General features: G+C 35.8%; 1 protein-coding gene across 1 annotated transcript in view; it reads left to right on the top strand.

The window, feature by feature from the left end:
- The window catches only part of grp (serine/threonine-protein kinase grp), a 207,825-nt gene that overhangs the window by 139,955 nt on the left and 51,646 nt on the right, over positions 1–16,224 (top strand). The window contains exons 8-9 of the mRNA XM_090412954.1: positions 2,616–2,720; positions 7,865–7,963. Coding sequence (XP_090269080.1) covers positions 2,616–2,720; positions 7,865–7,963 — 204 coding nt within the window. The remainder of the gene's footprint in view (positions 1–2,615; positions 2,721–7,864; positions 7,964–16,224) is intronic.

Here is a 16,224-nt window from a genome sequence, read left to right as displayed (position 1 = left end):
CATGACTTAATTACTGCTTAGTTACAATTCCCTTGGATAGACAGTCCAATCAGTTAGCATAACCTTCAGTTGTATCAATTCTACACTGCGTCCTGTTCCTGAGTAATTGTAGTTGCTTGGACAATTCTGGCCGTCCTGATATCGAAGATTTCAGGGACTTCTTGGGAAATTGCCATGGTCACCACGAAGTCAGTGGCTACCTATACTCTCATAGCATATCCTTGCTTCCTTGGATATGCTATGAGAATATAGGTAGCCACTGACCTCATCGGGAAGTACGGCCTCTCCTATACCCATTTCAGAAGCATATCCTCAGGATCGGACAGCATTGGGAACCCTACTATCTGGAGACGGAAAAAAAATCTGAGAGTGAGCCCAAGCAAAAAAGCCAGGAGCAAAAGACCCTCTGGTTTGTCTCAGTTCCCCCTTTATACTATTCCCAGTTCTTTGGGATTAGCCGCCAACGTGATGATGTCATCCTTGTCCCCTCCGTTCTTGGCATCTTTTTCTAACATTGGATGACCTTGCGACCTCTTGATGTTGCTTTGTCATCACACTAATCTGGGTTAATCCATTACTTATTGTTTTACATACAGGTCAATATACGTTGATATTTTATGCACTTTTACAGCAAAATTATTTACTTATTTGAGTACAATACAATTTCTAAATTCAAAATATTCAGAAAACCTGTAAAATCGAACCCAAAAATTTTAACAAAGAATTAATTATACGAGAGATTTTACAGTATGGCATCTTTCAATGTGAACTGTTTCTGAAATCTTGGATGCTATCTTCAAAGTTCACACAGATGCATAAAAAGAGAGCAGTAGTTCATCTTTCTCAATGACTCCTTGGATAAGGCTTGTTATGTTGGGCAGCAGAAACATAACACAAATGTTTTCCACATTTAAGTCTTCAGCTGGGGGATGGGTGTGGCAATCATCCAACAAAAGAATCACTTTTCTGTCTTTACTTCTTTTCTTTCTTTCTTTTTCTAAACCCTTTTCCCTTAAATGCTCCTTCACACTGGGCACAAATACACTATGAAACCATTCTTTGAATATGTCATCACAATCCATCCATGTGTTCTTTCATGCCTGATAATGGATAGGCAGATTTTTCACATTTTTAAAGCACCGTGGATTGTGGTACTTGCCTACCACTGACAATCTTACTTTGTATATACCTGCAGCATTTGTGCATACCACCACAGTTACACGATCCTTGTTCTGCTTAAAGCCCTTTCTGTCGCACAAGCCTATATGGGAAGACACTTCCATAAAAATCCAGTCTCATTGGCATTATGTATTTGTTCTGCAGTCATATTATTTTCGTCTACAATTTTCTGAAACTGCTTGATAAATTCGTTTGCAGACACTTCATCGGCACTCCTCTGTTCACCAGACACATCTAACTTACGGATTCCGTGCCTTTCTTTGAATCGTTTAAGCCACCCAATGGAAAATCCACATTCACCTTGCATCTTCATTTTCCCTTGCAATTCCTTCGCTCTTTCTTGCAGCATCAGTCCAGAAATCTTCCTCTGATCTTTTCAGGGAAAACCACTCATGTAACACGAGATCTAATTCTTCACACCGGGATTGGTGTACAGTTTTCAGATTTTCTGCAGCTTTTGTAGATTCTGTTTGCATCATAAATCTCTTGTTTCTTTATATTGTACAAAGTTGAACTTCCAACTTCATATTCCTCCATTAATTTCATTCTGCTGACACCACTCTCTCCATTTTCTCCAGCAAATAGAGTTTTAACTTGAGAGTGAGTACATTTCTCTTATGTTTCGCTGGAATAGCCATAGTGCCAATACGTGTGCCAGGAGCATACATATACAAATGCAGTTTGTTGGCACGAGTTCTGGTCGCACAATATACAAAACAACCCACATGATCGCTCTTACCCAATGAGCCGCTGGGAGTATTGTGTGAAGCATATGTTCAGGAGTCTTGTCCCACGCGACTGTTGTATATGACAGTGTTGCCAGAATGCATGCCCATTGCATATTTTTCTTATCTCATAGGCTCAAATTTTGGGTTTAAATTTAGATCTTTGAAAGTGCCATTTTGGTATTGCCAGTTAATTGGGTGTCAGTTATGAGAGATTTTACTGTACTAAGATTGAAGTAATGAAATGTGAAGAAATAAAGGAAATATGACTTCTGCATTACCTCAACCTTGGTATCACCTCTGGGTCTGGCTCCTACCGATGCAATGGGCTTGCATTCTGGCAATACGATAGTGTTGCCAGAATGCGTCAAAACCAGGCTGGGTATTGACACTTCCCATAATGCCTAGCATTATACATGTCCTTAAGGATATGTGCTTTGCATTATGGGATACTAAGGTAAGTGGTGTGGTCATTAGCCTCTATATACAAGTTGCCCTGTCCTGCAAATACTCCAGGTACAAACTTTGTTTTGCCTACACTTGGATAAAGAATTAAACCAAGATAATTTCTTGGCATCTTTAATTTATGTTCATAAAGGCGCACTGCTTGGCTACCCAGAAATTAAATGATAAATTATAAGTTGTGATAATTTTATTTTATTTTTTTCATATCAAGAGATGCATTTTATAAATTCGTTTTGAATTTTGTAGAACTACCATGGGATAAACCAACACCTGACTGTAAAGAGTTTTGTGCTTGGAAAGAAAATAAAATAACACTTTCTCCATGGACAAAAATTGACACACTTCCTCTTTGTAAGTAAATTTGACTGTATTATGTCTATTAAATGCTATTTTTTATTTTATTAAATATTAAATTAAATGATTTATTTTATAAAATAAATTATTTAAGTCGCAACCTATAGCATATATAGCACACATGGACTGGATTGAATAATCCAGAAGCATGTTCTAGAAACCAAATATCTTTTCAAGTCACTTCATGCTTCTTTCCATCAGTGATTTCTGCCAACTAAATGCATTTTTCAACATCCATGTCATATAATTTGAATCTATGCTCTGAGGGTCAGAAAGTTGAGCAACTCTTTCCTCAGTCAACTAAGTGAGGCATTTTTCTGTGGTAAAACTGCTGTTTGTAATATGGAGGTAATTAGTAAAGAGTGCAGATATGTCCAAGTTGAATAGAATATCTTCATTGTTTAGATAAAAAGGTTTTCATTTTGACTTTTGTTAATAAAATGCCTTGTATATAACAAGACTTTGGCAACTTCTTGGATATTGTTGTTTAACTGCATATGAACAAGGTTGTCTAAAATATTTTTTCTTTCTAAACATTTCTTTCCAGGCATTAATTTGTTTTATTACATTTTTGTGAACAGTTTGTTTTTCAGCGATTTAATTTAACTTTCTTGTTAAAGTTGCTTGCAGGTGCTCTGTATATTTTATTAAATTTGTTTTTTGTTTCTATACATTAAAATTTTTTTTTTTTTTTTTTTTTTTTTTTTTTTTTTTTTTTTTTTTTTTTCAGCATTATTCCACTATGGAACTATCCATAACCATCTACTATGAGACTATCTTAAACTGCCCAAATTCATGTTTTACATATTTTAACAGTAAATATAACCATTACTAAATTTGTTTTTGAATTTGAAGAAGCTAGAATAAATTATCCATAGACTGAGTCAGTCAGTGGATGGTTTACACTAATTCATTTTTTCCTCAATACTCAGGGAAAAATGAATACTCAAACCATTGGTTTGAGTATTTCATGTAACTTTTGTTATGTTTGAGGGAAAGTGACATTTGCAAGTCAGAAAAACGCACCACTGTTAGTGAAAAAGGCATATCGGCTTTATTTTGGATGTAAGTTCAGGACAAGGCCTAGGCCCCATATGCTGTGGTATGCGTGTTAGACTTCTGAAGTGGCCTAAAGGTAAAGTGTTGATGCCATTTGCTGTTCCTATGGTTAGGAGGGAGTCGAGCAATAAGGCAAATGACTACTACTTCTCCATGGTACCACCTGTTTCGGGAAGCATCACAAGGAAAAAGAAGTCGACTCAGCCAATCGACAGATTTTGTCATTTTCACGTTTAGCACATTAAAATGAGTAAAGAATCGTTATTTTCATTTCGGAGACAAATTGGTTGTTGTCCACTGTTACCAAAGAGTCCTCACTGATAATGACCATGAAAGGGGAAGTAAGAATAAGAAAGTGATAAATTAACTCTTTATAAAGCATCACAGAGAAGCAGTTCTGGAAAAGGATGCATACATAAGTATCGTTTATTAATGCTGCATTTCAATTTTCTGATTGCAACATATTGAGTCGTTGCATCAGCCAATCTTTCATACCCCCCCCCCCCCCCCCCCCATGAGCTATTGTCATGACATGCTGTCATAAGATGATGCAATCATTAGCATAAAGTAGAAGTCTCGTAGGGTGAGCAAAAGTTTGTGAGACTTCTTGGGCTACATTCCCATTTACTCCTGCATCATAAGTACTGCACAAGTGATCCATGCAGTATAAATCCAGAAGTAGTGTACCTCATACTTGTGCAGATAACCAGGGCCGTCACCAGATTAGATCACTCCCTGAGGCAAATAATTAAATATCGACCCTGGTGGATTATAAGACAAAAATATAAGAAAATCTCCAATTGCTATTTTCTTTTTATTACAAGAGAAACATTAATGCAAAACAATTATATAATAATATTAGTTAAATATTTGCTCTACAGGGATATTGCAATAAAACTATTTATAAGCTCTTATAAATTTAAATTATAAGCTATGTCTGCCTCTATCGATATAGTTGCTAGAACAACCAATCTTTCTTGGGTCATTGCTGTTCGCAAATAATTTTTAATCAGTTTAAGCTTGGAAAAACTTCTTTCCACACTTGTTACATAGTGACTGCACCTACTGTAATATGGCTGTATGAGTGCCCTTATTAAGCAGTGCCATGAGGCAGGCTACCTCTATGCTACATCCTGTCGATGGTACTGCAAATAACTTTGGTTACATTTGAGGGGAAGATTTTTGCAAGTCAGAAAAAAAGGCCATCACTCCTGTTAGTGAAAAGGCCTATCAACTTTATTTTGGATGTAAGATTGGGAGCCAGGACAAGGCCTGGGTCCCACATATGTCATGGTATGTGTATTAGACTTTTGAAATGGCTGAAAGGTGATAAAGTGTTGATGCAATTTGCTGTTCCTGTGGTTAGGAGGGAGTCGTGCAAATGACTGCTACTTTTGCTTGGTACTACCTGTTTCGGGAGGCATCACGAGGAAAAGGAAGTTGACAATAGCATACCCAAATATACCATCTGCTCTCCAACCAGTTCCACATGGTTATAGAGCAGATGGATTCCTGTTCCCAAATCGTTGAAAGAAGGATGATGGAGGTGAACCAATGTTGGCTTCTCCTGAGCCTTCAGCATATAATGATGATATATGTTAGCCACAGCATGTCATCTGCACCACATTTCTTCTTGTGTGAGAATTCACACAAGAAGAAATAAACAATCTTGTTCGCGATCTTGATCTAAGGCCAAAGTGGAGTTACTGTGATCAAGATTTCTACAATGTAATCTTCTCAAGAAACATGTCCGAGAGACTGTTTCACACTCATTGTGAGCAGTTTGCACCTTACTTCTGAAAGGAAGATGATCTTTTGTTCTGCTTTGATGTGGATCGCCTGATGAATGCCCTTTGAATCAAACATGACCTGCACAAATTGTGACTATTCATAGATTCGTTGAAACTGAGTGGTAAGGTGGTGTTGTTGCACGAATGAAACGGTTCCAGTTGGACATGCTGTCTACATGAAAGAAACCTAAGAAAACCTAACATAGCTCTTGGACTATCTTCAGTACAGCAAATATGGCCGACATCTCTGTGGTGACACGAAGGTAGTGTCTTTGTTGATGGGTCTGTAGCTGGGATGTACAAAGTACTGCTATTTTTTTTTATGTGAATGGGAACTAGGTGAAGAGAGACTGGCCTTCAGAGATTTTCAGAAATCTCTGAAGATTTCTGAAATCTCAAATGCACAAAATTCTGCTACTGTCCCTACACATTAAACTTGGTTGGATAAAAAAAAAAAACTTCGTTAAAGCCATGGACCGAACTGACAAATTCCCTCGACTCAGCAAAGCGAAAATTAAAGAGGGAGTTTTTGTTTGTCCTCTGATTTGAGAGTTCTTCATTGGCAACATGTTCAATAACCTGCTACAGGATGACGAGAAAAAAGTTTGGGATGCATTTCGTCTGGTGACAACTAACTTCCTCAGAAATGTTGGGGCAGAAAACCACAAGGAACTGGTTGAGGACTTGGCTGCAATGTCCTTAAAAATATACTTGCTCCATTACCACTTGGATTTCTTCCCTGACAATTGCAGCATGGTTAGTGATGAGCATGGTGAAGTTTCCATTAGGAAATTGCAACGATGGAGAAATGAAACCAGAGAAAGTGGTTAGCTTCCATGCTGGCTGTCTACTGTTAGCCCCTCACTAAAGATGATCCTTAGCTATACAAGCAACAGGCAAAGCGATGTCAGGCGTAGAAGCAAACATTTACTGGTATATGTGATAAGTATATATTACTCTATTGCAGATCTCTCAAACTGTAGCCAATTTTGCATTTTCATTGTCATATTTGTGTTAGAATCTATAAGAAATTATAAAATTAATCTGGAGGGTGGGGGCATGACTCTTGTAAAATTTTGTTGTCCAATGTAATAGTCTATCCTCTGTTATGAAAATCAAAGATCTTTTCCTCCATTAATTTCATGTTTATGAGATACTAAATTTCTTCAGTAACTTTATGATAGCTTTTTGTTGTTTTACATGTTTCATTCTCCAATCACTGTTGGAGTTCCCCCCCTCTTAATAATACTTTGGATTTTTGCTTCTCTTAAAACAAGCCAATAATTGCTACTTAATCTGCACAATTCACACAATTGGAATTGGACCTCAACTTAAACTGTTCTTATGCATCAATATCTTGAATTCTTCTCAGATGGGAATTCAGAGTATCATTGGTCTCATAATTATAAATTTTCCTGATTAAACAGTAACACATCCCTCTTCCTTATTTGATTTCTTCTGACAACATTCATCCATTTCACTGTCAAAAACATTCTCATTAAGCCATGACTCAGAACGCCCCATAATGTGCCTGTTTATCTAGTAGATTATTTAAATTAGTTGGAGAAATTATGAAGCTGAACATGAAGTGCAATTAACTTCATTTATCGTTCAGTGTTAAATGAGAGATGTGACAATTAAATGAGGCAATTTCATCCTTCCTTTAAACTGAAACTAATTGTAGCCTCTACTTAAGTATTATTGAATAATATGTATGTCACTTCTCTATATACCACAAATGGTATATAATGCCATTAACTGAAATCCAAAATGCTCTGCCTCCCGTTTTTCCTGAGTTGGTGACAAACCTATGAAATGTAAAGAATGAAAGAGTTTATTTCCGATCTGTAAAATTTAATGTTTTTTTGTGATAGTATTTTTTTTGTTTTAGAGAAACTTTTGCAATTTTTTCACCCCCCCCCCCCTCCCGACTGATATCAGTTTTTTTTAATACAGGAGAAACATAACTCATATCAAAACTGAATCCCCACAGAAATAGTTTACAATTTCAAATTCTAAATAGTAGCAAACTATTTCTGTACAGCTTTAGTTTGAGACTGATAATTTGTTTTTCTGTAGTGAGTTGATAACATTTAATTTTTAAATACCACTTAATTACTAAAGATTTATCACAGCAACAACATTGAGATCATTAAAACGGTGTTACTGCTATCTGAAACTATAATATATAGTTTTTATAATTTTATATTCATAAATTTTACATGCATGTCATTTTAATTAAAGTTGCTACTTTGTATTTAATTGTTATCATGATTTATTTTCTGTATAAAGCTTTACTGAAGAAAATCCTTGCACCTAACCCATCAAAAAGGTACACTATAAGACAGGTCATTAGTCATCAGTGGTTAAAAAAATCTTTTAAGGAAAAAAGTAAGAATTTTAATTTCTGAAATTTATTTAAAATTATATTCATTAATTTTGAAGCAAATATTATAGCATTTAAGGACATGTAAAATGAACTAGCTTTTAACCTTTAAAAAAAAAGTCTTGTTGCATCATTTTCATTTTTTGTTCTCGTGGATTAGTACAGTTAATTCTTATCATAGAGTATACTATAACCAATTATTCATGTTGTCCCCATGGGCTTATTATAGTAAAGCTACTGTATGAGGGTTGTTTGAAAAGTTTGGTAAATTTCCAATAGACGGCGACACCATTCATTCATTCATATCAGTGTCAGCACGTATCATCTTTTTCATGACTCCTCCCCTGGCAAAATTTTAGCCATGTGCAACATGTAGTTCTCATTTGGCAAACATTTCAAATGACAGTGTTTTTCTAATTTTTCATAAAAATGGAGAAAAAGAGTTTCGTGTAGTGATAAAACACTTATTTGAAGAAGTGGATGGCTGTGCAGATCAAAGCTGAGTTAGATGCAGTTCATGGAGATGCTTCACCAGCATTAAAGACTGTTTGTTTATTTTTAGATAAATGAGTTTGAACCTGGTTGTAAGTCCATCTAAGATGAAGTGTTCTGCGGACGTCCAACTGAGGTCACTACGAAACAAACGATTGACAAAATCCATGGTATCGTTATGGAAGACCGCTGAGTGAAAGTGCATGAGATTGTAGGCATCTCAACTGAACGGGTGTATAATATCCTGCACGAAAAATTGCACATGAAAAAGCTGTGTGCACGCGATGGGTGCTGTGATTGATTGTCAATCGAAAACACATGCGAAAAGACATTTCACTGCAGTGTTTGGTGATGTTTAATCATAATTCGCAGGAATTTTTGTATCAATTTGTGACTGTAGACGAAACTTAGATCCACTACTACACACCTGAGTCCAAGCTGCAGTCAAAGCAGTGGACAGTGCCCCATGAAAGGGCACTGAAAAAAGTGAAGACCGTTTTGTGGAGAAGGTGATGGCCACTGTTTTTTTGGGATTCCCAAGGAATTATCGTGATAGACTATTTGGAAAAGGGTAAGACAATAACAAGTCTATTATGCATCATTGTTGGACAGTTATTGGTTCCACAACCACCGTATTCTCCAGACTTGGCCCTGTGTAACTTCTTGTTCCCAAACTTAAAAATTTGGCTTGGTGGAAAAAAATTTTCTTTGAACGAGGATGTCATCAAGGCTGTCAATGTTTATTTTGTAGTTTAACAAATCCTACTTTTTAGATGGGATGAAAAAATTGGAAACTCACTGGACCAAATTTGTAGGCCTCAACGGAGACTATATTTAGAAATAAAGGTAATTTTCCCCCAAAAAAATGTGTTTAACTTATTTTATTTATTTTTTTACCAAACTTTTCAAACAACCCTTATATATGCAGTTGTGCTTGGGTATGGCAGATTTAAAAAAAAATTTTTTTTTTTAAATTTCACAATAGCTAACTGTGTAATGCACCTCCTATTGATACCTCTTTTCAGTTATGAGGTTATGGCAAACTATACTGGTGTCCAAACCTAAGGACAAACACTATTTCTGAAGATTATTACCGCAAATTCAGACTAATCGGTTTTTGGCAATTTGTATAACTGACAATTTAGGGTAGAAAGCAGGTACACAATTTAAAATTTTGAATTGCATGCAAAGAGGTCACATGGTAGCACTAAACAGGATAAAAGGCTGCACAAAGCAGTTGTTTGAAGGAAGCTCTTTTCGTGAAGGAATAAAGTTACCAACTCGAATGTCTTGTAATGTCTCCAGACGTCATCTAGATGATTTCACATGGGAAAGAATTATTGGAAAGCTTGAAGGCTGCAGAATTACTGTAGCCTTCTTCAGGGCTGCAGACTTCAGATCTCAATTTCCATAGAACACATTTGGAACATAATAGGGAAATGCATTGCTGTTGGAATTTCCCTCCAGTAAACCAAGGCCTCCTCCTTGCTCTTAAGGAGGAATGGGTCAGATTGCTTCAAGAACTCAATCACTTGGTGCTAAGAATGGTATGATATGCATCACAGTTCAGGGTGGACATATTCCATACTGAAATATTTTACATTAATTCCTTAACTATGTCATTAGGAAATTTAAATTTTGCCAAAAACATATTGCATTTTAATTTGTGAAATTTATAACACATTTTTTGTGTAATATAATTTATTTGTATGTTGGTAATAAATGTCGATATTTGGCTGTAGTCATAAATTTTTTTTCATGTACAGGTAAAAATGTAATTCATCCTTTAAGAAAATAGTTCTTAAATGTAAATGAACTGGAAGTAGTTCAAGATTCCTTTGAAGAAGGCTGTTGCAGAGAAGACAAATGAAAGAATGGAAGTGCATTCTGTGGGTTAGCAGTTGTAAATGGGTGTTAGCAGGTGCTACATGTTATTGTAAGGTGAGGAGAATAATAGCTTCTGGTTTGGTAGAATGCATCTGCTGTGGGAAACTGAATGGAGAGGGTGGGGGATTGTTAATTTTCATTACTCCTCTCTCTTGAAGAGAATCAGGAATTTTTAGGAAGGTTTCAATTATTTGAAATGTGAGCAGTATTCCAAGATTTGGTAGATTTTGAGATTTGCATAGTTTTATAGCTGGACAAGTGAAAATTAATGTTGTGAGCAAGAAGATGTATTATACATTATAACTAACTTTTCATATATACTTTACATCTCATAGAATAACTATAGAACGTGCGAGATTTTACTATATGTAAGAGCACAGGTTTCTTTAAACCAAATCTTTCATGGCATGACTCCAGAAGTGAGTAATATAGACAAGATTTGTAGTGGATCTTAAGTGGCAGAATCTGTACTGCAGTCAACTGATTTAATAGCTGGTATTTTTCTAGTCACTGAAGTTGGTGACTTCCACTGTTTAGAGAACACTGAGATAAAGTCAGTAGGTTAAGTTTGATGGTAGACTTTATTGGAGTAAGCTGAAGATAATGGCTGCCATGTTGTGGGATAGTTGCCAACTTTTATATATTGATTCTGTACACAAGAGGTCATGGGGCCTATAAACACATCAGCATGATGTGTGGGGTGCAGATGAAAACTGAGATTTTTTTTTGAAGGATTGTAGTTGTTTGAAAATACATCATGAGGAAGGCTGTTTCATAGGAGAGAAGTGGATGGAATAAGAGGATGAATACAAGCAAGTTGAGTGTGTTTACATTTTCACAGTACAGAAATCTGGGCAGCTGCTGCTCTTGTATTAAGGTGTAACAGAAAATGGAGGAATTATGGTTTCCAATTCCCTGCAGTACTTATACAACGCGGTTTCGATATAACGCAGTCTACAAATTGTGGTATCCCTTGTTCAACATGGTTTCAATATAACACGGTCTACAATTTCTAGTAACCCTTTATTTTTTTTTTCATATTTTTCACCGCGGGTCTTAAAAATCAAACTTTATCTTCGTTAAATTTGTGTCTGCCCGTATCGTGCAAGTAGTTATAAGTATCGAATTTAGTTTTATTGTATCACTGAATAAGGTACTGTACATAGGGCTTTTGCAGTCTGTCATTCTCAACAAATAGTGCAATTAGAGACAGATACAATAAAAACGGCGCTAACTAATAAATCACATGTCCCCTTTCGCAGAAACTATGCTGCATAGACTTGAGCAAAACCATGTGTTGCACCAAAACACAGTATCTAAAAACTATTGTCCAATTTTTCAATTATGAAATAAGTGTTTTTTTATTGCATTTGAATTTCTTGATGTCATTATGACAGATCACAAAGGCTAATTTAAAATAAAAGACTACCAAGAATTGAAACATGCCATATAATGAATGCGAGTTCGCCTGCCACCTCAAATGCAAACAAGGAGCCATAAAGTTGGAGGTTTAATTGATTTTTTACAACACTCAAAGGATTAAAAAGAATTTAATACTTCCTATATTTCGTCCTAGTCACTAGGACATCTACAGGGATTACAAAAATAACTAATGTAACATAACACAAATATCATACAATACTAAGCCCAACCACGTGGGTGACACTAAAGTACTATCTAGGTATCACAGTATCAAAAAAATAATTAGTTCCTCTCCCATTCCTGGTCCTTCTCGTCAACAAGAATTTAAAAATGCCATCACCATACCCTACATCCATGGCACATCCGAAAAAATAGCCAAGATTCTAAAAAAGTACAACCTATACACAGCATATAAACCCCACTGCAAACTTGCTACCCTTATCCATTCTACAAAAGATCAACTCCCTCCTCTCTCTCTGCCTGGAGTTTACAAAGTACCCTGTTCCTGTAAGCTGGCATACTTTGGACAGATCAGCATCCATCCACTTAGAGGAACACAAGTCTTACATCTGTAAACACAACTATGGTCATTCAGGCTTGGCTGACCATGTCTTGGACACCACCCACAGAGTATCATGGAAGAAAACCACCATGCTCCATCACAGCAAATTCAACAAAGAGAGACTATTCTTAGAAGCAGCAGCAGCAGCTCTTAGAAATCAACCAAATCTTAATAAATACGGTTGCATTAAGCTTCCGAAAATTTGGGAAACACTCGTCACCAGAGATCCTACTTTATATTCCAGGCCACCTACAACTGCCCTTAGAGGGTGCTCCACCCGGATAGGACTTTAGTGTCACCCACGTGGTTGGGCTTATTATTATGATATTTGTGTTATGTTACGTTAGTTATTTTTGTAATCCCCGTAGATGTCCTAGTGACTAGGACGAAATATAGGAAGTGTTAAATTCTTTTTAATCCTTTGAGTGTTGTAAAAAAAAATCCATTAAACCTCCAACATTATGTCTTCACAGCACTAAAGCCTCTACATGGAAAGAAGCCTTAAAATTCAACCAAGGGTTGAAACGTTTGTGTGAGCCAGTCAGTAATGAGAAGTTCCATCAGAACGATAAATGACACCCTGTTGTGAATGTGTTAAAACTAATAGTGAATGTTGTTATGACAGTTTCAGATGTTATGGAATTCAATTGAAGAGAATTAGCATTTCAAATCTACACTTGTCGGTTGCTTTTGTCTTTGGGTCGTGCGATCTTTTGTTAATACTGCACCAATCATATGCACGTCTTTATAGCTGCTGTCTTGTTTAAAATAAAATTCAGCTTGTATGTATTGTAACAATTAAAAAAAAAAAAAAACTTGAATAATTTATAAGCTTATAAAAGGATATGCCAGTAAATCGTTGACATACCAGCAAAATTCTCAGACGTGTCACCTCTGGTACGAGTGCCATAGGTTCGCCATCTATTGTTTACTGTATAAAGTGTTTATTGTTGAAAATTGTCTTCGTTTTCTGCCAGGAAAGCGCATTTAAAATCATAAGTGTGTTATTCTTAAGCAGAGCAGTTTATTTTCTGGTGAGTTGCATATGTAATACTTTTTTTTTTTAATGTAAAATTTATTTTTATTGTAATGGCCATTAAAACTGCAACGAAAAGGGAAAAAACCAACATTGAAGAGGAAATTCATTTCTCTCGAAGAAAAGATTAAAATCTTGGATTGGTTGAAAATTGGAGAAAAACCCAGGAGTTGTTGCAAGTACTCTGAATTTAAATGAATCAACAATTCAAACAAAATGAACATAAAATCCGAGAAAGTGTTATTGCTGGGTCAACGGTAAGTGCAACGCACATTGCTCGTTCGCGATATTCTAATAGAAAAAATGGAGAAATCTCTAATGATTTGGATAGAAGATTACACTCAAAAGAAAATTCCTTTGGATGGACACCTTATTAAGCAAAAAGCTCTCAAAGTTTATAAACATTTAAAAGGATTCTTCGGAAGAAATCTCTCAGCATGGATTTTGTGTCAGTAAGGGTTGGTTCGAAAACTTTAAAAAGCGGTTTTCTTTGTATTATCTTAAAATCCAGGGAGCATCAGCAGATGTTGAAGCTTCCCAGAAATACCCAGCAGAACTTTTAAAAATCATTAAAGAAAGTGGTTACAGTGCAGACCAGGTGTTAAATGCAGATGAATCTGTTTATATTTTTTTCCCAATATAAGAAGTTTATATTGGGAAAAAAATGCCAAAACACACCTATATTTCGAAAAATGAAAGATCAGCTCCTGGATTCAAAGTTTCCAAAGATAGAATTACTCTACTGTTTTATAGTAATGCATCAGGTGATTACATGACAAAACCAATGTTTATTAACCGATCTGCAAATCCTCATGCGATGAAAGGGCTTGACAAGTCCATCCTACCTGGTTATTGGCGGACAAACAAAAAGGCATGGGTTACAGCTAGCATGTTTTGAAAATTGGTTTTTCAAGTGTTTTGTACCCGATGTAGAAAGTTACACAAAGAAAAAGAATATGGACTTCAAACTTCTACTAATTTTAGATAACGCACCAGGCCACCCAACAAATTTAACTCATCCGAATATTAAAATAACTTTTTTGCCGCCTAATACTACTTCACTTATTCAACCACTCGACCAAGGAATAATATCAACATTTAAGTCATATTATATTCAGCGAACATTGCAATTAATTTTGGAAAAAATGGAATCTAATCCAAACATGACACTGCCTCAATCGTGGAAAGAGTTTTCAATATTGAATTGTGTAAAAATTATTTCTCTGTCATTAAGGAATTACAACCCTCTATGCTGAATGCTTGCTGGAAAAAAATATGGCCTGAATCCGTAATGGAAAAAATTTCGTACCTCCATTGAATGCCAAGCTACGTCGTATAATAAACGTCGCACACATTTTTGGTGGAGAGGGCTTTTGCGATATGGTTGAAAATGAAATTAGTGAATTAATTGATGGAGAAACAGATTTAAATGAGGAGGAACTGGTACAATTAATATTTGGTGTCGAACCAAATGGCAGGGAAAGTTCTGCCGAAGATTCTGATTGTGATGAATCTGTTAAAGAATTCAGTTTAAAGAAATTAGCAGAAGGATTGGACTTGGCAAGAAAGTTAGGAAGTTATTTTACAGATAATGATCCCTCAATGGAGCGCTCGGGAAAATTCACGAGACAATTGGATATTTGTTTAGCGCCATATTATGAACTTAATAGAAAATTGCAACATAGTGGAAAGCAAAGTCTTATTACTGACTTCTTAATGACTAAACCAGCTGAAGTATGCAATGAGAATTATACAAGATGTCCAAGAGATTTCAAGTGGTGACGACCTCCGGCCACTTAAAGAACATCTACGAAATGTTATTTCTGAAGACAGTGATGATAATTAAAATATGCGCTTTATTTTATTGTGTCGAAAACATTTATGCATTATGTGCAATGAAATTTATGTCCAATTTGTAATTTTTGTAATTTTATACTACGTATTTGTCATGGTTTTTCTTAACTTACATGAATTACCTGAATTAAATAAAAAAATATTGTTTTTGTTGGATATGTCATTGTTGTTTATATAATTTAAAAAAAAAACGATTTCTGAACCTAACCCTACTTTTTCTATGTGATCTATGTCTCGTATAACGTGATTTATATAATGCAGCATTTCTATGGAACCTAACACTGCATTATACGAGGGTTACCTGTACCTATAGAATAGACACTGCTGAAATACTGCACCTGTGAGATAGAGGTTGAAGTGAATCTGTAAGAGAAAAATCATCTATGAGCCTGACTGCTCACCTCTGGATGGTATCAAGAATTTTAAGGGAAGTTTTAGGTGCCCCACCCCAAACACGAGACTAGTGTTTTAAACATGAGTGGATTTGGGATTTGTATATATAGTTAAGAGTTAGTTGGGTGTAAAATAGGCTCTCAAATAAAAGAGTGCTAAGTTTCTTAGATGCTGAGGAGGCTATCGATGTGATGTGTTTATGCCAGGCAAGATTGGAAGTAAATATTACTCCTAGCAAATAGATCTGATTTTATCTGGTGATTTGTGTATTACTTAGGGTAAGTGAGCTGGGATCTCTTTTGCATGAGAAAAGGCACAACTGTGTTTTGGAGGCATTGAACATAAGGTTGTCCTTGCCACATGAAAGGATAGTATGTAGATCAAGGTTTAAGGCACATTAAGTTGTAGATCTTGTAGCCTATGAAGTCAGAGTACTGTATGGTTTGTTAAATGAGTAGAGAATGCTATAGTCTGCAAAACTGTAGATAGTGGTTATTGTGAGTAGGTCATTTATGTATAGGAGAAAGAGTAGATAATAGAACTGAGCCTTGAGTCATACTAGCATAGGTGGTGAAGCTTGAAGAGAGAGAACCATCTACCATGACTTGTAGAGAACAACC

Source organism: Typopeltis vanoorti, chromosome 23 (genome assembly GCF_054136105.1).
Source record: "Typopeltis vanoorti isolate ZY-2024b chromosome 23, IOZ_Tvanoo_1.0, whole genome shotgun sequence".
Classification (NCBI taxonomy): Eukaryota; Metazoa; Arthropoda; class Arachnida; order Uropygi; family Thelyphonidae; genus Typopeltis; species Typopeltis vanoorti.
The sequence above is the reverse complement of the archived record's forward strand: the minus strand, read 5'-3'. Positions and strand labels throughout refer to the sequence as shown.